The sequence below is a fragment of the Aegilops tauschii genome, chromosome 2, assembly GCF_002575655.3.
Source record: "Aegilops tauschii subsp. strangulata cultivar AL8/78 chromosome 2, Aet v6.0, whole genome shotgun sequence".
NCBI lineage: Eukaryota > Viridiplantae > Streptophyta > Magnoliopsida > Poales > Poaceae > Aegilops > Aegilops tauschii.
The window spans coordinates 464,870,614-464,897,668 of record NC_053036.3 but is presented as its reverse complement, the minus strand read 5'-3'; the positions used below and the strand labels follow the sequence as shown (position 1 = coordinate 464,897,668).

The 27,055-nt window shown below is 51.1% G+C and overlaps 2 protein-coding genes across 2 annotated transcripts; one reads left to right on the top strand and one right to left on the bottom strand.

Annotated features, from left to right (window-relative positions):
• Nucleotides 1-3,211: 3,211 nt before the first annotated feature.
• LOC109735766 (benzyl alcohol O-benzoyltransferase-like) lies at nucleotides 3,212-4,789 on the top strand. Its single transcript, XM_020294966.3, has 2 exons — nucleotides 3,212-3,712; nucleotides 3,869-4,789. The coding sequence occupies exons 1-2, from the start codon at nucleotides 3,269-3,271 to the stop codon at nucleotides 4,787-4,789; spliced, it is 1,365 nt and encodes a 454-aa protein (XP_020150555.1). The 5' UTR covers nucleotides 3,212-3,268.
• A 3,666-nt stretch (nucleotides 4,790-8,455) lies between these two features.
• LOC141041123 (uncharacterized) lies at nucleotides 8,456-9,075 on the bottom strand. Its single transcript, XM_073507233.1, has 2 exons — nucleotides 8,551-9,075; nucleotides 8,456-8,461 (listed from the first exon to the last, which is right to left on the bottom strand). Exons 1-2 carry the CDS (start codon nucleotides 9,073-9,075, stop codon nucleotides 8,456-8,458), a joined length of 531 nt encoding a protein of 176 aa, XP_073363334.1.
• Nucleotides 9,076-27,055: the final 17,980 nt, after the last annotated feature.

Below are 27,055 nucleotides of genomic sequence, written 5' to 3'. Positions count from 1 at the left end.
CCGCAGTTTTCTATACGAGTAACAACAGGTCAAGTGGTGCTGCCAGACACATTGACATAAAGTATCGTGTTGTGAAAGATAGAATCCAGGATCAAACAATTGATGTTAAACATAAAAGAACGAAGCATATGCTTGCGGATCCGCTAACAAAAGGCTTACCACCCAGTATTTTTCGTGAGCATGTTGCCGGCATGGGACTACTGGAAGCCTTATGATTCTGGAATAAGAGGACCATTAAAATAAACCACTCCCCAATTACCAAAATGTTTTTCATTTCGAAATAGGCGGGTGTGCTATAAGTGTTGAGGTTCTATGGCGTTTCGAGCTGTTGTAACACCTCACTTTGGTACATCATTCCTATGTAGAATGGGCGAATGAAGTTAAGCCTAACGATCAAGGGGGAGAATGTTGGTTTGATCTGACGGCTTAACAGGCCAGTTAGATCTATTAGTCTAACAGAAAAAAGGAAGATAACGTTAATGAAAAGGCCCCACGCACCAACGTACGTGGGCTTTTTATCCCAACCGAGGCGCCTTGATCGGGGGCACCCAAACCAACTGATGGTTTAGGTCCCCTGTCGCCAGCGCTAGATAAAAGGGGGTACGGGAGAGGGTTGGCAGCCCGCGCGATTACAATTCTCGTACGGTTTCACTCCCCTCCCGATATTCTCTCACCCCATCCGAATAGTGGGAGCGCTGCAGCGACGGGAAGACCTACTCCAGCCGCCACCGCTGCCGTCCCCGGCCAGTCCCGGTGGCGTCCTGAAGGAATCAGGACGTCGAGGAGAACCTCTGCTTCCACTACATCACCCCTGCATCACGCCTGCACTGAGCAGGCGATCATGTCCACTCCCATGACATGTAAAGGATCTCTGAACTTTTCTCTGTTCATGGTTATTGGGTGATCTAGATGCAATTTGATCCTGCTAATGGCATCCCATAGATTCATAATTAATCCAACAAGGAGCAGCACGGTGGAGGAGGGCGGCCTGCGCAGGAGCCTGGCGCGGCGCAGGCGAAGGTGTGACGCGACGGCGCGCGGGAGCCGGTGCGCGGCCCGGGAGGAGGCTGGCGCGGCGGGGCCGCGGCAAGTTACAACGCCTACCGCGGCGCCGACGGCGAAGAGGAGCAGCAGCATGGCGGGCGGAGAGAAGGGCGAGGCCAGTGTGAGCAGCAGCAGGGCCCCCACCGCGGCGCTGGCGGCGAAGAGGAGCGCATCACCGGGAGCAGGGAGCGCGCCATGCCGGTGCCAGTGATGCGAACCAGAGCAGCCCGGTGCCGTTGGCCGTCTCGGGGCGCTGTACTTCTAGTGCACCGCAGGCGCCGCGATGCCATGCCGGCACCGGCTCTCCGGGTGCGCGCGGAGCCCCGACCTGAGTTGCTCCTGGGCGTGATCTGCGACTCGACGTCGGCTGCCGGCTGCTGGATGTCTCCTCGAGCTTCTCATCGCCTCCTTCCCCGTCGACGCTCGCACACCTCCGCTGGCTGGAGGTCGTCGACGCCGCCGCGGTCAAGATGCTCGACGAAATGCCGCTGCCTCCGAGGGAGCCCAACACTGCTCGTGGGGGGCGCAACGAGTGAATTTTTTTGCCCCCTCCCTAGGCCAAAATTCTCGCCGGCAGCCCCCAAGCGGCGAAAAAAATGCCTCCTGCCCGCAAACGAGTGGTGATGCTCTTACCTGCTTAATTCCTAGTCGCGTTGGCGCCACTTTGGAATCAAATCAACATCGTCGGAGTTTCCACGGCAGGTGGGAGCACGACCACGACCCTTCCTCTCTTTGGACCAGGAACGGTTTCGCCGGTCCGACCACGCTCGTCAAAACGCAGCGTCTCTAGTGACTTCAGCGTTTGTGCTGACTAGCCGGAATCGCACCAGCATCGACGGAGCTAGCGAGGGCCGACCGGCCGAGGGAGGAGAGGACTGGTGCAAAATCGTGTTCTTTGGTTTGCTGCAAAATCTTAAAAGCACAACTATTTCACATCTAGATGTGAGATATTATCTCACATCTAACTCCCTCACCTTTAGGGACAAAACAAATCCATGAAGACTTTAAAAAAAAATTAAGGATGTGGAAATTAGATGTGAGAGGGAGTTAGATATGAGATAATATCTCACATCTAGATGTGACATAGACGGACCCTAATGGCCCAGGCGCCAAAACGAGATGCATACAGAAAAAGAAAAAGGAAAAAACGCAGCCGTCAACTGCTAACGAAAGACGCCAAGGTACGTATGCGGAAAAGAGAAACCAGGCGTTGAACTTGAACATATGAGACTACCTACCCCATTGCTGGATTACTTACACGCTTGCTGGTGCATTTGATCTCGATCTGCATTTTGTACAGTAGCCTTTTACTCTTCTTATCTGGTCACCCATCCTTATTCATAATTCCACGTCTCTGCACAACGTACAGTACAGTCTGCCTCCACGTCTACTGCTCTGCCACATAAATGAACCCACTAATTTCCATCATAATACCTTGCCAAATAGAGTTTTAGGTCAAGCATTGTATATATACAACAGAGTTTTGCTTCGGTAAATTTTAAGTAACTTTAAGATTCGTGTAAATATTCAAGAGGGGGCCGGTGTACCGAAGCAAAACTCGTTGGCTTATGTTTTGGACTACATTCAAGTTCCTCACCAGGTCAAAAATATTTACGTTGAAAATTCAACAAAATCAGGTAGAATTAGCTAAATCAGAGTTAATCATGACATTCATGCATAGGGAAGTCCCGTCTAATCAGCACTCAAGCAGCACTTTAACAGTCGTTAAATATCTTAGGCATTTCATGCGTGAAACCAACAACCACAGCCGTGAAAATCCTGCCAAATGGCGCACCTACTTCTTTCTCTTGTGAAAAGTTAGAGCCCAAATCATCAATGACATGAAAACATGTCTTACACTTACTAGCCATCCAGGAGATCTGTCAAAGCACGTGAAAGGTTTGCGAGTAAATTATGCTCACGCGCGCATCCTCGGCCCAACCAAAAGCATGTTTGCCGCACTAGGCGACCAAAGTACCACCCACGACGACTCACGCGCTGAACAATTCTCATATCACACTCCCATCTTCTTGCTTCGCCACCGGCGACCAAACCACGAGGAATTCTTCACAGCGTAAAGCCGTAAACCCGACCCACCGCTCCTATATATCTGGATGTTCGTACGCTCATAGACGCACACTAGACGATCGACTACGATCCACGTCCAAGGCTAACTAAGCAGCAGCAGCAGGCTTAAACCGGTGATCTAGCGCTACTAGCTACTATGGTCGCCACGTCCCTGGCATTCGTGGCGCGCCGCGGCGAGCTGGAGCTGGTCGCGCCGGCCGGGCCGACGCCGCGCGAGCTCAAGCGGCTCTCGGACCTCGACGACCAGGAGAGCCTCCGGTTCTACCGCTCCGTCATCTACTTCTACCGGGGCCGCCCCTCGCGGCCGCGCGCCGACCCGGCCAGGGTCGTACGCGATGGGCTGGCCGCGGCGCTCGTGCACTACTACCCCATAGCCGGACGGCTCCGCGAGCTGCCCGGCAGGAAGCTCGCCGTGGACTGCACCGGCGAGGGGGTGTGGTTCGTCCAGGCCGACGCGGACGTCGCGTTGGACGAGTTCGGCGACAGGCTGTGCCCGCCGGTCCCTTGCGCCGGCCAGCTCCTGTGCTTGCCGGAGAGCAACTCCGCCGTCGTCGTCGACCGGCCACTGCTCTACGTTCAAGTAAGTCTTGGGTGCACGCGCTGAAGAATTATTTTTCTTTCTAAAATAACTAGGTTAGGGTTGAAGAATTGGTGGCGCATGCTTGAGAACATGTTGATTTGTCTGTAATTTGTTCTACGTGACACTGACATGCACCATGCATGATGGCATATGAAGGTGACGAGATTGAGGTGCGGAGGCTTCGTGTTAGGCATCCAGGTGTGCCATAACCTGGTGGACGCGCCGGGCGTCACGCAGTTCCTGCAGGCCGTCAGCGAGCTGGCGGGCGGCATGGAGGCGCCAAGCGTGCGGCCGGTGTGGGCGAGGGAGCTGCTCGACGCGCGCGACCCCCCGTGCCCCATCTACCATCACCCCGAGTACGAGCTGGCAGCTGACGCGGCCAACGACAAGCTCCGTCCGGGCGCCGTGCTCGTGCACCGGGCGTTCCTCTTCGGCCCCGAGGAGTTGTCCTCGCTGAGGGACCAGCTACCGCCGCAGATGAGGTCGAGGTGCTCCCGGTTCCTGCTCCTGTCGGCGTTCGCGTGGCGCTGCCGGACCGCGGCGCTCGGCTACGAGCCCGGCGACGAGGTGCGGTTCATGTTCGTGGTGAACGCCCGCGGGAAGCGCGGCCGCCCGCTCCCCGAGGGGTTCTACGGGAACGCGCTCACCTTCGGCGTGGCGCGGACGACGGCCGGCGAGCTCTGCTCGGGATCTCTGGGCCACGCCGTGGAGCTGATCGTGGCCGCGAAGGCGCGGGTCGCCGCCGACGACTACGCGCAGTCGGTGGCCGACGCGCTGGTGCTGCGCGGGCGGCCGCGGTTCACGACGGCGCGGACGTATCTTGTGACGGATCTCACCAAGTCGAACCTGCACGAGGTGGACCTCGGGTGGGGCCTTCCGGTGTATGGCGGGCCGGCCACGACGACGCTGGCCACTTTCCACATTCCTGCGGCCGGCGGGGGGATCACCGTGCCGATGTGCCTGCCTCCGCGCGCCATGGAGAGGTTCGCGGCCAATGTGCGCGCGGGGCTCTCGGAGGCTTCTTCGCACCGTGGGCGTTCTAGTGGCGTGGAGTTGGCCGTGCTGTCCAGGATGTAGGAATGTAATCTGATAGCACAACTCCTAACATTCTCTCTCTCAAAAAAAATAAAATCCTAACGTAATCACTTTTCCTTGTGGAACATTTCAAACAAATAATTTCTTTTTTTTTGAGGATATCAAACAATAATTTCGGATCCAAATAAGCATACGTAACATGATTTGGCTTTCTAAAGTGTAGTTGGTTTTAGGAGATACTATTCACTTAGACCACTTTATTTTTTATTCGTTCTTAGGGCATCTTCAACGGCAACCCGCAAAAAACTCCTGCACCGTTCACGGATGGAGAGGACCAGTCCGCGGACACGGATGCGGAAAGCAGCCATTCAACGCTAGCCGTATACATTTTCACAACAACTCAAATCAACCGAACGAATTCATGTAAACAAGTGTGGATTTTATGCAAACATGACATATTTTATATAAAAAAGCTAGATTTTCTTATAAACATGACAGATTTCAATACATTTACATCAACGGTGCTAGTCCGTCTCTGAAGGTATAATTAATACCTAATCTAAATCGCCGCTCGCGGATCCCTTTATCTTCCTCATGTCTAGCAACCCGATCAGCGGACTGCCGGGAGCCCCGGAGGTATATGCTTCAGCACAAAGGACGGCTCGCTTCCCTGTCACTCATCAGAGCGAAACCCCCGGCTGATTCTTCAGCGGGAGGGGAAGGCCGTGCCTCCGCTTCCGTGAAGCCCATGTGGGATAGAGGGAGGTCATCGAAAGAGAAGAACCGGGCAAGACACCGGCTGTGTACGCCTATGCCGCTTAGACGGTGGCCTTCGAGGGACCCAAGCGACGGCGGACTCCAGTGTTCTACTTCTCCTCTGTGATGGCGAGGAACGCGGAGGCGCTGGCCACCAACTCATCGCTCTTCGCGCACCCGGCTTCTGCCTCTGCCTGCATGGCGCGGGCACGGGAGGCGCGATCGCATGCACGAGAGAGGCGGTCGCGGGCATGGGAGGCGCGATCGCATGCACGAGAGACGCGGTCGCAGGCACGGGAGGCGCGATCGCATGCACGAGAGACGCGGTCGGAGGCATGGGAGGCACGATCGCATGCACGAGAGACGCAGTCGCAGGCACGGGAGGCGTGGCCGCAGACGCGAGAGGTGCGGTCGTCGACGGCAGCGATGATGCCCGTGTCGCCGTGCCGAGGTCGAGCAACTGGCCACTCCTCATCGAGTGGGCCTGGAGCGGCGAGTTGCTAAACCATGCGGCGGCTTGGGGTGGCAACTTGTTCCGTCGGGTGAGGCGCGGGAGGTGGAGCACCGAGCTGCCTCACTCGTATCCGGCGGGCTCGACGGGCCACCCAGCTGGCTTGTATGCCGGAGAACTGCTCTTTGGAAGCCAGCCGAAGAGTGGTGGAGCAGGAGATTGGGGGAGCGGCGGAGGGGTGTGGTTCTTGCCCGGCGTCTGCCCTCGTTTAAGTAAAGAGCAGAAGGTAGGAGCTCGGCCGGTGTTGCGTTTAATGCCGGCCCGCTCATGAACGGACGTGTGACCGGCGTAGGTTTCTCGGCTTTCACGCGGGGTTAACAGGGGCGTATGAGTGCGGCGAGGAGGCGTGTTCAGCCGGGCGTGCAGCGGGCGGCGCCTTCGATCGGCGAGCCGCTTCAATCGTGGAGGCGGTGAGAGGTCGCGTCCGCCCGGAGAGGTCTTCAATGCGGAGCGGCGCGCTGTACAGCGGCATGAATGCAGGCAGCTGACGCAAGGTGGGAGCGCGCGTGGGAGGAGGAGGTTTTTTTGGTGGGCCAGGCCGGTCAAAAGCGGACTTTGGAGCGGTCCGGACTCCCGCAAACCTCCTCACTTTTGTTTCCCGATTACGGGAGAAATCGCGTTCGGACCGCTCCGCGGACCGATACAGGTCGGCATTGGATGGCTTCCGCGGTTCGAACAACCCAGTTCAAACGGTTGCGGGAGTTTACGGGTCCGCCTTGAAGATGCCTTTAAGGAGCACATCTCTACTATTAAGGAAAATGCTTTCGTTCACCGGCTGATTTCTTGCGCGCTAACCGTCATATCTATTTTTAATCGGATGGCTCGGGAACAACCTATGCAACTGGACCATTCTTGCAATTTTTTCACTGCAAACATGTGGTATGTTGATTGACGAGGTGTTGGCCGTCGAGCGGCTACTCGAGGCGGCGTCCATGGTGTAGTCCTCTGGGAGAGAGAGAGGGATTTCATATAAACATGACAGATTTCATATAAAAAGCCGGATTTTCATATAAACATGACGGATTTCAGTATATTTACATCGACAGTGCTAGTCTGGCTCTGGAGGTATAATTAATACCTAATCTAAATCGCCACTGCGGATCCCTTTGTCTTTCTCATGTCCATCAGCCCGATCACCGAACCGCCGGGAGCCCCGGAGGTATATGCTTCAGCGCAAAGGACGGCTCGCTTCCCGCCGTGCCGGTCACACGCACGGGAGGCGCGGCCGCAGACACAGAAGGCACGGTCGTCGATGGCAGCGATGACACATGTGCCGCCGTGCTCCCCGCCGTGCCAGCGTGGAACAACTCGCCACTCTTCATCGAATGGGCCTAGAGCGTCGAGTTGCTGAACCACACAACGGCTTGGGACGCCAACTTGCTCCGGCGGGTCAGGCACGTGAGATGGAGCAGCGAGCTGCCTCGCTCGTATCCGGCGGGCTCGGCAGGCCACCCAGCCGGCTTGTATGCCGGGGAACTACTCTTCAAAAGCCATTAGAAGAGTGGAGAAAATGGCGAAGCAGGAGATGGAAACAGCGGAGGGGTGCGATTCTTGCACGACATCTGACCTCGTATAAATAGAGGGCGGATGGGAGGAGCTTGGCCGACATTGCGTTTAATGCCGGCCCGCTCATGAGCGGACGTGTGGCCGGAGTAGGTTTCTCGGCTTTCACGCGGGTTTAATGGAGGCTTATGAATGCGGCGAGGAGGTGCGTTCAGCTGAGCGTGCAGCGGGCGGTGCCCTCGGCTGGCGCGCTGCTTCAATGGGGAAGGCAGTGAGAGGTCGTGTCCACCCTGAGCTGTCTTCAATGCGGAGCGGCGCGCTCTACACCGGCATGAATGCGGGCAGCTGGCGCCTGGTGGGAGTGTGCGCGGGAGCGGGAAGGGTTTTTTGGTGTGCCAGGGTGGTCAAAAAAGGGGCTTGGGATCAGTTTGGACTCCCGCAAAACTCTCCCGCTTTTGTCTCCGGTTTGCGGGACAAATTGCATCCGGACCGCTCCGTGAACCGATACGGGTCGGCGTTGGATGGCTTCCGTGGTCCGGACAGTGTGGTCCGAACGATTACGGGAGGTTTACCGGTCCGCCTTGGAGATGCCGAGCACAGTGGTATTTCCAACCCATCAGAATTCAAGTCCTAGACTTGACATTGGTGTTCGCATTTTTCTGAATTTATTTCAGTCCTTCCGGCGATGTGCCTTTAATGAAGGAGATGATCCCGTCAATGATGAAGGCGTCTGTGACGACTTTGTGAAACCTCTACTCCTAATGTCTGAGTTTTTTTTGAAAGCAAACTGTTTGATTACTTAACAGCTCCTGGGCATATCACCCAAGATACACACTCCCACATGTGCAGGTACATCAGACAACCACTCCAGGTGGTGGTCACACACACACACACACATCCGGCCAATGCCAGCAAGTTTATGGGCTACAGAATTCGCACTACGCCTGCATACAGAGATGGTAACTCTAGAGAACCACATCTTTAGTTGGTATTTCATGTCCTCGATCAACGTCGCATACGCCAAGAAATCCACCTTGCGAAGATCAAGCGCCTCTGCCAGGAGCTGGGAATCGGTCTCGAGCTCTACCCGCACCAAGCCGAGGTCTGACGCCAAACTAATTGCATGGGACATGGCGATCGCTTCAGCTGCAAATGCATCCCCAATATGATTCTCTCTGCCGGCCCGTGCACAGATCAGGCTGCCCTCTGCAGTTCTGACAACGATGCCCCAGCCTGCATAATCTTGTCCAGGAATGAAAGAGCCATCAACATTAATCTTGCACGTCGTCGTCTCCGGGGTCCGCCACTTGTCCGGCTGCTGCTTATCTTTTGTCTGGGTAAAAATTTGCAGATATTCAATGACATAGCTGCGGGTTCTTCTCGCCACCTCATTCGCCTCCAAGGGTAGTTCTCCCTCCCTTAGTTTATTCTGGTTAGACCACCAGAGCCACCAAAAAGTAAGCACATGTAGATGCTTTTTAACATCCAGACCCCAAAGAAAGTCTAGCATAGCATGCACAGACGTGATTTCCTCCAGCTGCATCCTCTCCTTCTCCATGGCTAAGTCTCTCCACACACCCTTTACTGTTTTGCATTTTATGAGAAGGTGAGCTCCATCCTCCTCGGCCAGCCCACATAATAGGCATTTGGTGCTTTCGATGTGAATTCCTTTGCGGGCTACATTCGTACGGAGAGCAAGGGATTCATGCTTCAATCTCCATGTGAACATTTGGATGTTCTTAGGGCAAGGTAGACGCCTGATACGTCTCCAACGTATCTATAATTTTTGATTGTTCCATGCTATTATATTATCTGTTTTGGATGTTCAATGGGCTTTATTATACCCTTTTAAATTATTTTTGGGACTAACCTATTAACCGGAGGCCCAGCCCAAATTGCTGTTTTTTTGCCTATTTCAGTGTTTCGAAGGAAAGGAATATCAAACGGAGTCCAAACGGAATGAAACCTTCGGGAACGTGATTTTCTGAACAAACGTGATCCAGAGGACTTGGAGTGGACGTCAAGCAATCAACGAGGAGGCCACGAGGCAGGGGAGGCGCCTACCCCCTGGGCGCGCCCTCCACCCTCGTGGGCCCCTTGTGGCTCCACCGACCTACTTCTTCCTCCTATATATACCTACGTACCCCGAAAACATCAGGGGAGGAGCAGAAACCCTATTTCCACCGCCGCAACCTTCTGTACCCGTGAGATCCCATCTTGGGGCCTTTTCCGGCGCTCCGCCGGAGGGGGCATCGATCACGGAGGGCTTCTACATCAACACCATAGCCTCTCCGATGATGCGTGAGTAGTTTACCTCAGACCTTCGGGTCCATAGTTATTAGCTAGATGGCTTCTTCTCTCTCTTTGGATCTCAATACAAAGTTCTCCTTGATTCTCTTGGAGATCTATTCGATGTAATCTTCTTTTGCGGTGTGTTTGTCGAGATCCGATGAATTGTGGGTTTATGATCAAGATTATCTATGAACAATATTTGAATCTCCTCTGAATTCTTTTATGTATGATTGGTTATCTTTGCAAGTCTCTTCAAATTATCAGTTTGGTTTGGCCTACTAGATTGATCTTTCTTGCAATGGGAGAAGTGCTTAGCTTTGGGTTCAATCTTGCGGTGCTCGATCCCAGTGACAGTAGGGGAAACGACACGTATTGTATTGTTGCCATCGAGGATAAAAAGATGGGGTTTATATCATATTGCTTGAGTTTATCCCTCTACATCATGTCATCTTGCTTAAAGCGTTACTCTGTTCTTATGAACTTAATACTCTAGATGCATGCTGGATAGCGGTCGATGTGTAGAGTAATATTAGTAGATGCAGGCAGGAGTCGGTCTACTTGTTGCGGACGTGATGCCTATATACATGATCATACCTAGATATTCTCATAACTATGCTCAATTCTATCAATTGCTCGACAGTAATTTGTTTACCCACCGTAATATTTATGCTTTTGAGAGAAGCCACTAGTGAAACCTATGGCCCCCGGGTCTATTCTCTATCATATTAATCTACCGTTATTTCTATTACCATTTATTTTGCTTTCTTTACTTCCACTCTTTATCATAAAAATAACAAAAATATTATCTTATCATCTCTATGAGATCTCACTTTTGCAAGTGGCCGTGAAGGGATTGACAACCCCTTTATCGCGTTGGTTGCAAGGTTCTTATTTGTTTGTGTAGGTGCGTGGGACTTGAGCGTGGTCTCCTACTGGATTGATACCTTGGTTCTCAAAAACTAAGGGAAATACTTACGCTACTTTACTGCATCACCCTTTCCTCTTCAAGGGAAAACCAACGCAGTGCTCAAGAGGTAGCAAGAAGGATTTTTGGCGCCGTTGCCGGGGAGTCTACGAACAAGTCAAGACATACCAAGTACCCATCACAAACTCTTATCCCTCGCATTACATTATTTGCCATTTGCCTCTCGTTTTCCTCTCCCCCACTTCACCGTTGCCGTTTTATTCGCCCTCTTTTCCCTTCACCTCTTTTTGCTTGCCTCTTGTTGCTTGTTGCCCTTATGGCCCTGCCTAGATTTGGTGATCTTCACCTTAAAAGGTTGGAAGAGATTGAAAGCAACGTCAGAAGTTTTATGACTTTACAATTTGAGCATAATAATTTCTTTAGAAACGAGCTTAAGGAACAGAAAGGCTTTATGGAGTACATGAATAAAGAGCTTGATGATATGTCTAAGGAATTCTATGGTTTGAAATCTCAGATTGCTCATCTTGAAAAATTAATAGCTGAAATTTTGGATAAGCAGGCCACCTTAGTTAATAAGATGGCCACTAAACCAGAATTTTTTTATGAGAATAAAGATGAAGATCTAGAAGTTATTGGCGTGTCTCCTATTAAATCTTTGTTTTGCAATATGAATCTTGATAATGATGGGACTGGAGATGAGTCAACTTTAGTTAAAAGGCGTCCCAATAATTCGGAGTTTTTAGATCTTGATGCAAAAATTGGAAAAAGTGGGATTGAAGAGGTTAAAACTTTAGATAGCAATGAACCCACTATTTTGGATTTCAAGGAATTTAACTATGATAATTGCTCTTTAATAGATTGTATTTCCTTGTTGCAATCTGTGCTAAATTCTCCTCATGCTTATAGTCAAAATAAAGTCTTTACTAAACATATCTTTGATGCTTTGATGCAATCTTATGAAGAAAAACTTGAGTTGGAAGTTTCTATCCCTAGAAAACTTTATGATGAGTGGGAACCTACAATTAAAATTAAAATTAAAGATCATGAATGCTATGCTTTGTGTGATTTGGGTGCTAGTGTTTTCACAATTCCAAAAACTTTGTGTTATTTGTTAGGTTTCCGTGAATTTGATGATTGCTCTTTAAACTTGCACCTTGCAGATTCCACTATCAAGAAACCTATGGGAAGAATTAATGATGTTCTTATTATTGCAAATAGGAATTATGTGCCCGTAGATTTTATTGTTCTTGATATAGATTGCAATCATTCATGTCCTATTATTCTTGGTAGACATTTCCTTAGAACGATTGGTGCAATTATTGATATGAAGGAAGGGAATATTAGATTCCAATTTCCGTTAAGGAAAGGCATGGAACACTTCCCTAGAAAGAAGATTAAATTACCTTATGAATCTATTATGAGAGCCACTTATGGATTGCCTACCAAAGATGGCAATACTTAGATCTATCATCGCTTTTATGCCTAGCTAGGGGCGTTAAACGATAGCGCTTGTTGGGAGGCAACCCAATTTTATTTTATTTTCTTGCTTTTTGGTTCTGTTTAGTAATAAATATTTGATCTAGCCTCTGGTTAGATGTTTTTTTTATGTTTTAATTAGTGTTTGTGCCAAGTCAAACCTATAGGATCTTCTTGGATGATAGTTATTTGATCTTGCTGAAAATTCCAGAAACTTTCTGTTCACGAAAACAATTGTTTAAAATCACCAGAACGTGATAAAATACTTATTCCAATTGCAGTAGATCAATAAGCAAATTATCTAGGTCTTCCTATTTTGGGAGATTTTTCTGAGTTCGGGAAGTTTGTGTTAGATACAGATTACTACAGACTGTTCTGTTTTTGACAGATTCTGTTTTTCGTGTGTTGTTTGCTTATTTTGATGAATCTATGGCTAGTAAAAGAGTTTATAAACCATAGAGAAGTTTGAATACAGTAGGTTTAACACCAATAAAAATAAAGAATGAGTTCAATACAGTACCTTAAAGTGGTGGTTTGTTTTATTTCGCTAACGGAGCTCATGAGATTTTCTGTTGAGTTTTGTGTTGTGAAGTTTTCAAGTTTTGGGTAAAGATTTGATGGATTATGGAACAAGGATTGGCAAGAGCCTAAGCTTGGGGATGCCCAAGGAACCCCAAGGTAAAATTCAAGGACAACCAAAAGCTTAAGCTTGAGGATGCCCCGGAAGGCATCCTGTGACGCCCCCGATTCAATCGTACACTAATCATACACGCAAACGTGTACGATCAAGATCAGGGACTCACGGGAAGATATCACAACACAACTCTAAAAATAAAAATAAGTCATACAAGCATCATACTACAAGCCAGGGGCCTCAAAGGCTCGAATACAAGTGCTCGATCATAGACGAGTCAGCGGAAGCAACAATATCTGAGTACAGACATAAGTTAAACAAGTTTGCCTTAAGAAGGCTAGCACAAACTAGGATACAGATCGAAAGAGGCGCAGGCCTCCTGCCTGGGATCCTCCTAAACTACTCCTGGTCGTCGTCAGCGGCCTGCACGTAGTAGTAGGCACCTTCGGTGTAGTAAGAGTCCTCATCGACGGTGGCGTCTGGCTCCTGGGCTCCAGCATCTGGTTGCAACAACCAGGTAGAATGGAAAGGGGGAAAAGAGGGAGAAAAGCAACCGTGAGTACTCATCCAAAGTACTCGCAAGCAAGGATCTACACTACATATGCATGAGTATATGTGTAAAGGGCCATATCGGCGGACTGAACTGCAGAATGCCAGAATAAAAGGGGATAGCTAATCCTGTCGAAGACTACGCTTCTGGCCACCTTCATCTTGCAGCATGTAGGAGAGAGTAGATGGTAAGTTCACCAAGTAGCATCGTATAGCATAATCCTACCCGGCGATCCCCTCCTCGTCTCCCTGTTAGAGAGCGGTCACCGGGTTATATCTGGCACTTGGAAGGGTGTGTTTTATTAAGTATCCAGTTCTAGTTGTCATAAGGTCAAGGTACAACTCCGGGTCATCCTTTTACCGAGGGACACGGCTATTTGAATAGATAAACTTCCCTGCAGGGGTGCACCACATAACCCAACATGCTCGATCCCATTTGCCCGGACACACTTTTCTGGGTCATGCCCGGCCGCGGAAGATCAACACGTCGCAGCCCTACCTAGGCGCAACAGAGGTGTCAGCACGCCGGTCTAAATCCTATGCGCGCAGGGGTCTGGGCCCATCGCCCATTGCACACCTGCATGCGTACGCGGCCAGAAGCAGACCTAGCCCCCTTAATACAAGTGCGAGCTTACGGTCCAATGCGGCGCGCGCCACTCAGTCGCTGACGTCACGAAGGCTTCGACTGATACCACGACGTCGAGTGCCCATAACTTTCCCACGTAGTTGGTTAGTGCGTATAGACCAAATGGCCAGACTCAGATCAAATACCAAGAACTCGTTAAGCGTGTTATTTTAAAGTAACCGTGAACTCCGACCAGGGCCAGGCCCACCTCTCGCCTAGGTGGTCTCAACCTGCCCTGTCGCTCCGCCACAAAGATCCACTCGCGGGTACTCCTACGAGCCGACCCGACTTTAGTCACCCCAGGTATCATATATCATGTATATAAGTATATACCCGTGATCACCTCCCGAGTGATCACGGCCCGATAGTATAGCATGGCAGACGGACAAGAATGTAGGGCCATAGATGGAATACTAGTATCCTATAGTAAGCATGTAGGATTGCAGGTAAAGGTAACAACAGTAGTAGCAAGGACAGGCTATGCATCAGGATAGGATTAACGGAAAGCAGTAACATGCTACACTACTCTAATGCAAGCAGTAGAGAGTAGAATAGGCGATATCTGGTGATCAAGGGGGGGGGGGTTGCCTGATTGCTCTGGCAAGAAGTGTTGGGGAACGTAGTAATTTCAAAAAAATTCCTACGCACACGCAAGATCATGGTGATGCATAGCAACTAGAGGGGAGAGTGTTGTCCACGTACCCTCGTAGACCGACAGTGGAAGCGTTATCACAACGCGGTTGATGTAGTCGTACGTCTTCACGATCCGACCGATCAAGTACCGAACGCACGGCACCTCCGAGTTCTACACACGTTCAGCTCGATGACGTCCCTCGAACTCCGATCCAGCCGAGTGTTGAGGGAGAGTTTCGTCAGCACGACGGCGTGGTGACGATGATGATGTTCCACCGACGCAGGGCTTCGCCTAAGCTCCGCAACGGTATTATCGAGGTGTAATATGGTGGAGGGAGGCACCGCACACGGCTAAGAGGTCTCAAGGATCAATTGTTGTGTCTCTGGGGTGCCCCCCTGCCCCCGTATATAAAGGAGCAAGGGAGGAGGAGGCCGGCCCTAGGAGGGGGCGCACCAAGTGTGGAGTCCTACTAGGACTCCCTAGTCCTAGTCGGATTCCACCTCCCATATGGAATAGGAAAAGAGGAAGGGAAAAAGAGAAGGAAGGAAGGGGGCGCCCCCCTTCCCTAGTCCAATTCGGACCAGAACAAGGGGAGGGGTGCGGCCACCCTTGAGGCCCTTTTTCTCCTTTCCCGTATGGCCCAATAAGGCCCAATACGTATTCCCGTAACTCTCCGGTACTCCGAAAAATACCCGAATCACTCGGAACCTTTCCGAAGTCCGAATATAGTCGTCCAATATATCGATCTTTACATCTCGACCATTTCGAGACTCCTCGTCATATCCCCGATCTCATCCGGGACTCCGAACTCCTTCGGTACATCAAAACTCAATAAAACTGTCATCGTAACATTAAGCGTGCGGACCCTACGGGTTCGAGAACTATGTAGACATGACCGAGACACGTCTCCGGTCAATAACCAATAGCGGGACCTGGATGCCCATATTGGCTCCCACATATTCTACGAAGATCTTTATCGGTCAGACCGCATAACAACATACGTTGTTCCCTTTGTCACCAGTATGTTACTTGCCCGAGATTTGATCGTCGGTATCTCGATACCTAGTTCAATCTCGTTACCGGCAAGTCTCTTTACTCGTTCCGTAATACATCATCCCGCAACTAACTCATTAGTCACAATGCTTGCAAGGCTTATAGTGATGTGCATTACCCAGTGGGCCCAGAGATACCTCTCCGACAATTGGAGTGACAAATCCTAATCTCGAAATACGCCAACCCAACAAGTACCTTTGGAGACACCTGTAGAGCACCTTTATAATCACCCATTTACGTTGTGACATTTGGTAGCACACAAAGTGTTCCTCCGGTAAACGGGAGTTGCATAATCTCATAGTCATACTAAACGATCGGGTGCTAAGCGAACGGAATGGGTCAAGTCAATCACGTCATTCTCCTAATGAGGTGATCCCGTTAATCAAATGACAACTCATGTCTATGGCTAGGAAACATAACCATCTTTGATTAACGAGCTAGTCAAGTAGAGGCATACTAGTGACACTCTGTTTGTCTATGTATTCACACATGTATTATGTTTCCGGTTAATACAATTCTAGCATGAATAATAAACATTTATCATGATATAAGGAAATAAATAATACTTTATTATTGCCTCTAGGGCATATTTCCTTCAGTCTCCCACTTGCACTAGAGTCAATAATCTAGTTCACATCGCCATGTGATTTAACATCAATAATTCACATCACCATGTGATTAACACCCATAGTTCACATCTCTATGTGACCAACACTCAAAGGGTTTACTAGAGTCAATAATCTAGTTCACATTGCTATGTTATTAACACCCAAAGAGTACTAAGGTGTGATCATGTTTTGATTGTGAGTTAATTTTAGTCAACGGGTCTGTCACATTCAGATCCGTAAGTAGTTTGCAAATTTCTATGTCTACAATGCTCTGCACGGAGCTACTCTAGCTAATTGCTCCCACTTTCATTATGTATCTAGACTGAGACTTAGAGTCATCTAGATTTAGTGTCAAAACTTGCATCGACGTAACCCTTTACGATGAACCTTTTGTCACTTCCATAATCGAGAAACATATCTGTTGAGGATATAGACCTTAGAGTCACCCGCCAGGAGGGGCCGGGTTACTCGTATGGTCGTTGCCAGAAGCCCGGAGACAAGCTTGAAGACGATGGGCCAGAGATGGGCTAAGACCCGGATACGGCTTAAGGCCCATAATTATAATCATTATTATGGTAGAACTTGTAGTGTAAGGCAAGTATGATTGAGAGTCCGAGCCGGACACTCTTATGAGCCGGCCGGGACTCTAAGGGCTGCTGGGCGTCCGCCTCCCTATATAAAGGGACGACCCGGCAGCGGTTTACGAAGAAGAACAATCTCATTGAGAGCCGGGCATAGCAAGTTTAGCTCCCTGGTGATCGTAACCCTAATCAATACCATCTCAACTGGACGTAGGCTTTTACCTTCACCGTAAGGGGCCGAACCAGTATAAACCCTCGTGTCCCTTGTCCCACATTAACCCCTTCAAGCTTCCTAGTTGCGATGGCTCCACGATTAAGTCCTAGCTCGAGGACATCTGCCGTGACAATTCCACGACAGTTGGCGCCCACCGTGGGGCCAGTGCACGGTGGATTTGAGTTCTTGAAGGGCAGCTTCGAAGGGCTCAAGGGATACGCTGTGGGCCGGATGACCAAGAGTCGTCGCGGCAAGCTCTACATCGACGATGCAGACTGGGGCCCCGACGCCGGCTCAATTGAGTACGGGTACCGGGTCCCCTTCGGCGGAATCCATGTCTTCATTGGCAAGATTGGTGAGCCGGGCCCCGAGCCGGATCTCTGCGCCGATCTCGTTGAAACGGCTCAGCGCGCACGACCCGCCCGGGCCCGGCCTGCCTTAAGGCGCGCTTTTGTGGGATGCATCCATGGAGGGCCCTCTGATCCATCTGGGTCTGGTGATGAGGCCGCCGCCGGCTCTGACGGCGAGTCAGCCACCGATGAATCAAACTCGTTGTACCAACTTCAAGATGGCAGGCTCATGGGCTGTTCCGATGGTGACAGTATTCCGGACCCGTTTGAGCCGCCGAGTCAGGTTGGAGTCTTTATGGCCGGTGCGCAGCCTGTTCAGAACCCCACTGCTGGAGCGGGAAACCCGGTGCCTTCTCCGGCTCAGGTGCTAATGGATCTCACGGACAAGATGACGGCCCTGTTAACCGCCACGGTTGACCCGGCGGATCAAGCTCAGCATGATGCGGAGGTGGCACAGTTAAAATTGGATCTGATAAAAGCTAAAGAGGATCTTGCAGCGGAAGGGATCAGGTTGGCTGTGGAGCGGGCGGCTCTCGATGCCCAGACTCAGCTGATTCAGGCGCAGTCCTTCCAACTCACGATGGATCAAAACGCGGCCAATGAGATCATGAGAAGGAGGCGTCAAAAGGCCCAATCTCGACTCCCACTGGTTTACGATCCACGCAACCTCTTCAACATGCCAGGAGCAGGGTCTAATAACCCGCCAGGGGTCATAGCGCCCGGGTCTGGACCCCTTATTCAGCCACGAGTGATGGGGCCTCCCCAGGGGCCCCTGCCCCGCCTCAGTATGTGCCAATACCCCCGGGTCATTATAATAACCCGCTGGAGAACATGGTCGCTGCGGCAGCACGGCTGGCGGCTCTCCCAGTTGACGACGACTCTCCGACGGCTATTGAAACCCGCCGGGTCAGGGAACTCCTTCAGACAGCACTGGCGCAGCAAGAGTCATACTCCTACAACCGGGACAGGATCCACTCGACCCCTCGTCTAGGCTAGAGCCCGAGTTACAGTCGGCACATGGTCTCAGCAACCGGCTCAAGTAACGTCTGACGCCATGACCCGCCCCCTGGCCATGGCCCGGCTTATAATGGAGCCTTTTACGCAGCAGACCAGGACAAAGCGCGCCAAGAGGCAGAGCAAGTGCCTCAATTGACGGCTTACCAGACCCCCCCGGCTTATCCGACGACTTTCGTTGATGTGGGTATCCCTACCAGGACTGGGGGTGTCCCTTGTTTGGTGCCAGCTATCCGTAATGAACATCTACCTAAGGACTTCAAGGGCCCTAGGAAGGTGCCTAACTACACAGCTGAGTTGCAACCCGCAGCCTGGGTCGAGAGTTATGAGATGGCTATGGAGCTGCTGGAGGTCAGTGAGGCGGCCATGGCCAAGTATTTCACCATGATGTTAGATGGAACTGCCCGCACTTGGTTGAAAGGGCTACCACCAAATTCCATTGGGTCTTGGGCTGAGCTGAAAGCCCGGTTCATCCAAAACTTCAAAGATACATGTAGGCAGTCTATGTCAATTGTGGATTTGACTAACTGTAAGCAGCAGGAGGGTGAGTCCACGACACATTGGGTTCGCCGGGTTAAGGAAATCATACATTCATCAGACAAAATGGATGCCGGCTCAGCAGTTTTAATGCTGGAGCAGAATTGTCGTGTTGTGCCCCTAAAGATGAAACTCGGGCGGCTTAAGCGCGACTGCACTGATATGGGTACGCTAATGGCAGCTCTTGTCAAGTACGCCGATTCTGATGGTACCAAGGATCCCCCTTCAGATGATGAAAGGACAGGGAAGGGAAAGAAGAACGGCAACGGCAAGGGTCCTCAGTTTAACCCGGGGAACCAAGGAGGAGGCAAGCGCAAGGCAGATGGCAGCCTAGATTTGTGGCCAACGCCAGCGCGCAAGGCAATAACCAGCGACGCAAGGGGAGGCCCCCTCCCCGAGGCAGCGGGTCAGGACCCTCACTGGAGCAGCTGTTGAATGAGCCTTGTCCGAGGCACGGCTCTAGAGAGAAGCCAGCGACTCATCTATGGAAGGATTGTGCAATCATGAAGGCCTTTAAAAACTACAATGGCCCGGGCGGCGGCTCAGGCGCCGGCGGCTTTCATGGCCCGGGGGGCGGCTCAAATTCTGGTCCTCAGAGTGGTCAAGGGGGCTTTAATCAACAGTCTGGCCAGGGTCATCAACAGCAGCAGGGGGGTTATCAGACCAACCCAAAGCAGCTTAGCGGTGGACAGTATCATGTGTTTACCACTAGTTTGTGCAAGCGAGATCAGAAGCTTCACAAGAGGGCTGTGAATGCGGTTGAGCCGGCGGTCCCACGCTACTTGCGGTGGTCTGAGCAGCCTATAGTGTGGAGTAGGGAGGATCACCCTCCTCGGGTGGATAACCCGGGCCACTTGGCCTTAGTGGTGGCTCCTCAAGTGGGAGGATATAAGTTCACAAAGGTGCTCATGGATGGAGGCAGCAGCATCAACATCCTCTATTATGAGACTTTTCGCCGTATGGGGTTGGTTGATAAGAACCTCAGCCAGTCAAACACTATCTTCCATGGTGTAGTACCTGGTAAGTCGGCCTATCCAGTCGGCAAGATCGAATTGGAAGTGGCCTTTGGTGATGAGAACAACTACAGGGTGGAGAAATTGACCTTTGAGGTGGTCAAGATAAGAAGTCCATACCATGCTATATTTGGACGGCCGGCTTACGCCAAGTTCATGGCACGACCGTGTTATGTGTACTTACAGCTCAAGATGCCGGGTCACAATGGGACTATTACGGTTCACGGCAGCCAGAAAGTAGCTCTGGAGTGTGAGGAAGGCGATGCGGCTTATGCAGAATCTGTCTGTGCTATAGAAGAGTTGAAGTTTTATAAGGACAATGTTGACCCAACAGATATGACCTCTCTGAAAAAGCCGACGACGGAGAATGAGCCGGCGATGAAATTTAAGTTGGCTGATGAAACTAAGCTTGTTGATTTTGTTCCAGGAGATTCATCTCAGCAGTTTAGCATCAGTGCCAATGTGGATCCAAAATAGGAAAGCGCGCTCATCGAGTTCATCCGTGAGAATAGGGACATCTTCGCATGGAAACCCTCTGACATGCCAGGTGTACCTAGAGAACTCGCTGAGCATACTCTCAATGTTGATCCGAAGTTTAAGCCGGTCAGACAGTTCCTTCGGCGGTTTAATGAAGGGAGGCGAAAGGCTATTGGTGAAGAAGTGGCCCGGCTCTTGGCGGCCGGGTTTATCGTTGAAGTTTTCCACCCAGAGTGGTTGGCTAATCCGGTGCTCGTGCTCAAGAAGAACGGCACCTGGCGGATGTGTGTGGACTACACGGACTTGAATAAGGCGTGTCCGGCTGATCCTTTTGCCCTCCCCCGTATTGATCAAATCATTGATGCTACGGCAGGTTGTGCACGTTTAAGTTTCTTGGATGCTTATTCCAGTTATCATCAGATTAAGATGGCAGTTAAGGACCAGGAGAAGACGGCATTCATCACTCCCTTTGGAGCCTTCTGCTATGTGTCTATGCCCTTTGGGCTCAAGTGTGCACAGGCGACTTACCAGCGTTGTGTACAGAACTGTCTTCATAAACAGATCGGGCGCAATGTTCACGCTTACGTGGACGATATTGTGGTTAAGTCCATCAAAGAGGAAACTCTGATAGATGATTTGAGGGAAACCTTTGATAATCTCCGGGTCTATAAAATGATGCTTAACCCGGCCAAGTGTGTTTTTGGTGTTCCTGCAGGCAAACTCTTGGGATTCTTGGTTTCTGACAGAGGCATTGAGGCTAACCCGGAGAAGATCAAGGCCATCACTTCCCTAGCTAAGCCGGCGTGTATAAATGACGTTCAGCGCTTGGCGGGTCGCATTGCTGCTTTAAGCCGCTTTATAAGCCGTTTGGGTGAGAAGGCCATGCCCTTATATCAGTTGATGAAGAAAACTGATAAGTTTGTCTGGAATGATGCGGCTAATACCGCCTTTGAGGATTTGAAGAAGCAGCTGGCAGAGCCCCCAGTCCTTGCTGCTCCGGTTGATAAGGAGCCCTTGCTACTGTACGTAGCGGCAAACGCACGAGCCGTCAGTGTGGCTATTGTGGTAGAGCGCAAGGAGGCGGGTAAGGAACATCCGGTTCAGCGGCCGGTTTATTATGTCAGCGAAGTGCTCATTGATTCCAAGCAACGGTACCCGCATTGGCAGAAGCTTGTGTATGGTGTGTTCATGGCAAGCCGGAAACTTAAGCATTATTTTCAGGGTCATCCCATCACTGTGGTCAGCTCTGCCCCCCTTGGTGATATCATTCAAAACAGAGAGGCCACAGGGAGAATTGCTAAGTGGGCTATAGAGCTTGGATCTCATGGTCTCAAATATGTGCCACGCACTGCTGTTAAATCTCAGGCCTTGGTGGATTTCATCAATGATTGGACAGAGTCACAAGTGCCCGAGCAAAAGCCGGATAACACATATTGGACTATTCTCTTCGATGGGTCCAGGCAGTTGGAGGGCTCGGGGGCTGGCGTTGTATTGGCTTCCCCTAAAGGTGACAAGTTCCATTATGTGTTACAGTTGATGTTTCCTTGCACTAACAATGCGGCTGAGTACGAGGCCTTGCTCCATGGTCTTCGGATGGCTAAGGAGATGAGCTTGAGCCGGGTAAGGTGCTTCGGTGACTCAGACTTGGTGGCTCAACAAGTATCAGGCAAGTGGGACTCTAAAGACCCTCTAATGGCGGCTTATCGCCGCGAAGTCGAAGCCATTGCTGGGCACTTTCAGGGCTACCAAGTAGAGCACATTGATCGCAGGAAGAACGAGGCGGCTGATGCTCTAAGCCGGCTAGGCTCTCAGCCAAAGCCGGTGCCGCCTAACACTTTCCTGGACGTCATGTATAACCCTTCGGTTAAGTTGCCTACAGAGGAAGACTTGGCTGTCCCAGACCCAGAGGCACGACTGGTGGCGGCTCTTCATGTCATACCAGACTGGACAATGCTATATCTGGCTTATATGACCCGGGGCGAGTTGCCTGAGGATGAAACTTTGGCCAGGCAAATAACCCGGCGGGCTAAGTCAATGATTGTTATTGATGGCGAACTGCATCATCGCAGTGTCACGGGAGCATTTCAGCGTTGTATCTCCCCTGAGGAAGGTCAAGAGATCTTGCGTGAGATCCATGAAGGGGATTGTGGCCATCATGCCGGCTCAAAGTCCCTTGTGGCCAAGGCTTTTCGTCATGGATTTTATTGGCTGACGGCTCATGCTGATGCAGAGGACTTGGTCAGCAAATGTGATGGTTGCCAGAGGTTTTCACGACGGGCTCATGTGCCGGCTCAGGAGTTGAGGATGATCCCAATCACTTGGCCCTTTGCGGTCTGGGGGCTTGACATGGTGGGGCCTTTTAAAAGGTCCAAGGATAAGAAGACCCACCTCTTGGTGGCAGTGGACAAATTCACAAAGTGGGTGGAAGCCGAGCCAGTTAGCAAGTGCGATGCAGCCACGGCGGTTCAATTTATGAAAAAGGTGATTTTCCGCTTTGGCTTTCCGCACAACATTATAACTGACAATGGCACCAATCTCTCCAAGGGCGCCATGGAAGAGTTTTGTCAACGAGAGCATATCCGACTTGATGTTTCCTCAGTGGCTCATCCTCAATCCAATGGTCAAGCTGAGAGAGCTAATCAGGAGATTCTGAAGGGTATCAAGCCCCGGCTTTTGGTCCCTTTGCAACGGACACCGGGTTGTTGGGTGGAGGAGTTGCCCTCCGTGTTATGGAGCATTAACACTACTCCTAACAGGTCTACAGGCTTCACGCCTTTCTTCATGGTTTATGGAGCAGAAGCAGTCCTCCCCAGTGACATCCGTCACGACTCACCTCGCGTGGCGGCTTATGTTGAGACGGATAATGAACAGGCGCGCCAGGATGCTCTTGACTTGTTGGACGAACAGCGTGATGTGGTAGCGGCCCGTTCGGTGATTTACCAACAAGACCTGCGCCGTTATCATAGCCGCCGGGTCAAATCCCGGGTCTTCTAGGAAGGCGACCTTGTGCTCCGGCTCATCCAGGATCAAACAGATGCACACAAGTTATCCCCGCCTTGGGAAGGGCCCTTTGTGGTCAGCAAGAACTTGCACAACGGGTCCTATTACCTCATTGACGTTCGGGAGCACAAAGATTCACGTAAGTCGGAGGAGGAGACCCGTCGGCCGTGGAACATAGCTCAGCTTCGGCCTTACTACACTTGAGCCACCGGCTCTCGTGGTGTACATATTTCTCTCAGACATGTATATATTATGATGAAGCAATAAAGCAGGACCTCTGTCCTATTTTCTCCTCCAAATATGCACGTGTTGTTTTTATTACAAGATTACATGATGGCTTAAAGGAGGATCCGGCTTATGATCGTATTCGAATCGAGCCGTAAGCAGTAAAGTCACTTGGGGGCTTCCTGTTCAAACATGGGTCGTATTCGAACCAAAGAGAACATAGCTGTCGATACCCATTTGATTGGAAAAGTGCCGAGCTCATTGGGAGGTTATCTTTGGTCATATTTGAACCATAGTTTAACCCCTCTGAGAACCGACGTGGATCGTATTCGAATCAGCGTCGTTAAACAATTCTTGAAATCACTTGGGGGATTCCTGTTCAAACATGGGTCGTATTCGAACCAAAGAGAACATAGCTGTCGGTACCCTCTTGATTGGCATCGCCACACCCACTGGGGGCTATATGATCGTATCCGAATCATGGCTTAACCCCTTTGGGCCGGGTTTCTGGTCGTATTCGAATCGGAAGCCCCTAAAGTTCCTCTGCTTTATCACAAGCTTTCTCTGATTATGTCAAGGTGTGTATGGCCGGGTCTCACTTTACCGGCTTAACTTTGAACCATGGGTATCATTACGACAGGTAAGTCGGAGTTAAGATACCAACCTTGTCACACGGGTTATCTAAACCGGAAGTATGCTCACAGACTGCTAAGTGCATTATTACGGCTGTGTTAAGGATATAATGGAGGACCAATCTTTTTTGATTCATATTTTGGGTTATCTATCCAAAACACCTGATTCTCAGGGCGGTAAGCCGCCTCGAGACTTGTGATCTGCCTTTCTATGCAGGATACTTAAAGGCACCTCTTTAAGGTTGAGAAAAACGAAGGGATGATTATGACCCGGAGAAACATCAAAGAGACAATTTCAAAGGACTTTCGCATTCAATACGTGCACGATGGCACGGCAGAGATGAACTGTTGCACCTACTCTATTACAAAAACTCATCAAATCTAACAAGGGTGGAGCATTGTTTGGTAAACCGACAGCCGAGTTACGATGCCCGCTGAGTGGAAGTCTCCGGCTCGTTCCTGTCCTCTCCTCCGGCTGATCCCAAGACTTGGAAGGTTGATGACTTCCAGTCAATGCCGCTGAGAGCCTCGAACTGGGCTTCCTCGTCAATTAACCCGGCCGGGTCGATCTCTGGGGCGAAGGTGTGCTGACGAGCCGGCGGGATCAGGTTGAGGGCTTCATAGCGAGGGGTTGGAATCCTCTGATTCTCCGCGTCATAACCCGGCTGGTATTTGGTCAGATCTGTGTCATTCCCGATGAGGGTGGCCACCGGGCGTACAGCCTTCACGCACGCCGCGAAGTCCTTCTGATCAAAAGCTGAGCCGTCTTCCTTCAGGCTTGGATAACCCAGGGCGATGTCTGCCAGGTCTAGCTCCGGCAGGAATGCCTTGGCCCGGCTCAGTGCGGCGATTGCTCCGGCTCTCGCGGAGGCCCGTCGCAGCTCTTGGATCCGCTGAGGCAGAACGGCGAGCCGGCGCAGGACTTCAGCCAGATGAGTTGGCACCTCGTTGGATAGGGCCACCACAGCTAAGGCACGCTGTGACCCGGTGTAGAGCTGTTCCACCAGGGTATACACGGCCTTGAGCTTGGTGACCACGCTCTGGTTGAGGTTGGCACTTCTGGGGCCTGTTTAACAGAATCAGATAAGCCGGCGGCAAGGATGAATACTGAGACATAAACATTCTGACATTGATGAAAGTCGGTGAGGCGACTCACCGAAGATGGCGGCCACCATTTGGGAAACCTGGCGCTTTAGGCTGGTGAGCTCGGCGGTCTTCTCAGAGAGAGTTTTCTCCGCCTGTTCTGCCCGGGTCACCAGTGCGGCCTTCTCTTCAGCCCAGGCCTTCCGCTCAGCATCAAATTCTGTCTTCAGCTTCTCTTGAGCGGCGATGCTGGAGACAAACTTGGCGTTTGCCTTCCGGGTCTCCATCTCCTGCGTCTTCAGCCGGCTCTTGAGATCCGCAAGGTCCGACTCTAGCTTCTTGCCAACAGCCTGAATAAATTTCCGGGTTATTAACAGTCATTATATAAGTCCCAAGCGCTTTCCAAGCAAAGACACTTGGCACTTGGGGGCTAATGCATATTGAACGTATCTATCTACATACTGCCGGCTCAATTGAGTAAGCCGGAACCTAAGTCTACAACATATTCAAATCATAAGTCGTCGACTTGGGGGCTAGCATGGCAAAGGTAACTATGCAGTAAGTAAGAAGATAGCAGAAGGATACCTCAGATTTTTGTTGGATCTGGTTTACCATGGCGACCTCCGCGTCCCGGCTCTTGTGCACCTGGCTGATGTAGCCAGAGACGAGCTCTCCAATGCTCAAGTTGGTGTAGTCGGAGAGGTCCAGGTTCACCCGGTGGGGCTGCAACAACTCCCCCTTCGCGGAGCATTTGGCTAGCACGGTCGGTCTCCCCGGCTCAACGAACTCCATCCGGGTGATTACCACGTCCGGGTCGTCTGCTGGTGGAGCTGAGCTGGAGGCCTCCGGGTTAACCGAAGCTTCGGTCGTTGCCTTGGTAGTTGGGGCAGTGGCTTCAGGTGCCGTGTTCATCGGAGTGGTGGCTTCGGGGGCGGAGGCAGCTGGCGGCTCTTGAGCTGTCACCTCCGGTTCAGGTAAGTCCGGCATTCCGGCTGACCTGGTCTTCTTCGCTCTTTTGGTGAGCTTTGCCTGGGCGCTGAAAGGATAGAAACATTCAGCACAAAGAGAGTAAGTACAGACAAGTATAATGTGAGATGGTTGTCATTACCCGGGCGCGGTCTTGAAAGTCGGAAGACTCGACTGCATAGAGTCGCTCGAAGAAGGGGAGGTCTCCTGGTAATTGGAGTCAGAAGAATTGAGTGGCTGACGGATAACACCCGCCGACGGGTGAAAAGGGTACAAGTGAGAAAAAACCTCAGTTCGACGCTTCCTTGTTACGTCGGGTAACCCGGCGGAGAGGTCGGTGTCCTTGTTGGTCCGGGTGTGACGCCGGCTTTCATGAACCTGTCGCTTCAAAAGAAATTGAGGGTCTTGATGAGCTAAAGGATGTGAAAAGCTTACTTTCCGGGTTACCCTTCGGACTTTCAGCTGTGGCAAGGGCTCCGAGTCGGAGGAAAGTGACATTACCTCTTCAACCACCGGGTTACTGGCGCCGGTGTCATCCTGTCAATGAGCAAGTGTTAATAAGGAAAACAGCAACAAATAACAAGTACAACAAGAATTTAAAGGCTTGGGGGGTTACCTCTGACTCGGAGCTGTCGCTTAATTGCATCAGC

Coding starts and splice junctions, on each gene's coding strand:
- LOC109735766 (XM_020294966.3), top strand. CDS start 3,269: ATGGTCGCCACGTCCCTGGCATTCGTGGCGCGCCGCGGCGAGCTGGAG. Junction 3,713..3,868: donor GGCCACTGCTCTACGTTCAA/GTAAGTCTTGGG, acceptor TGGCATATGAAG/GTGACGAGATTGAGGTGCGG.
- LOC141041123 (XM_073507233.1), bottom strand. CDS start 9,075: ATGGAGAAGGAGAGGATGCAGCTGGAGGAAATCACGTCTGTGCATGCT.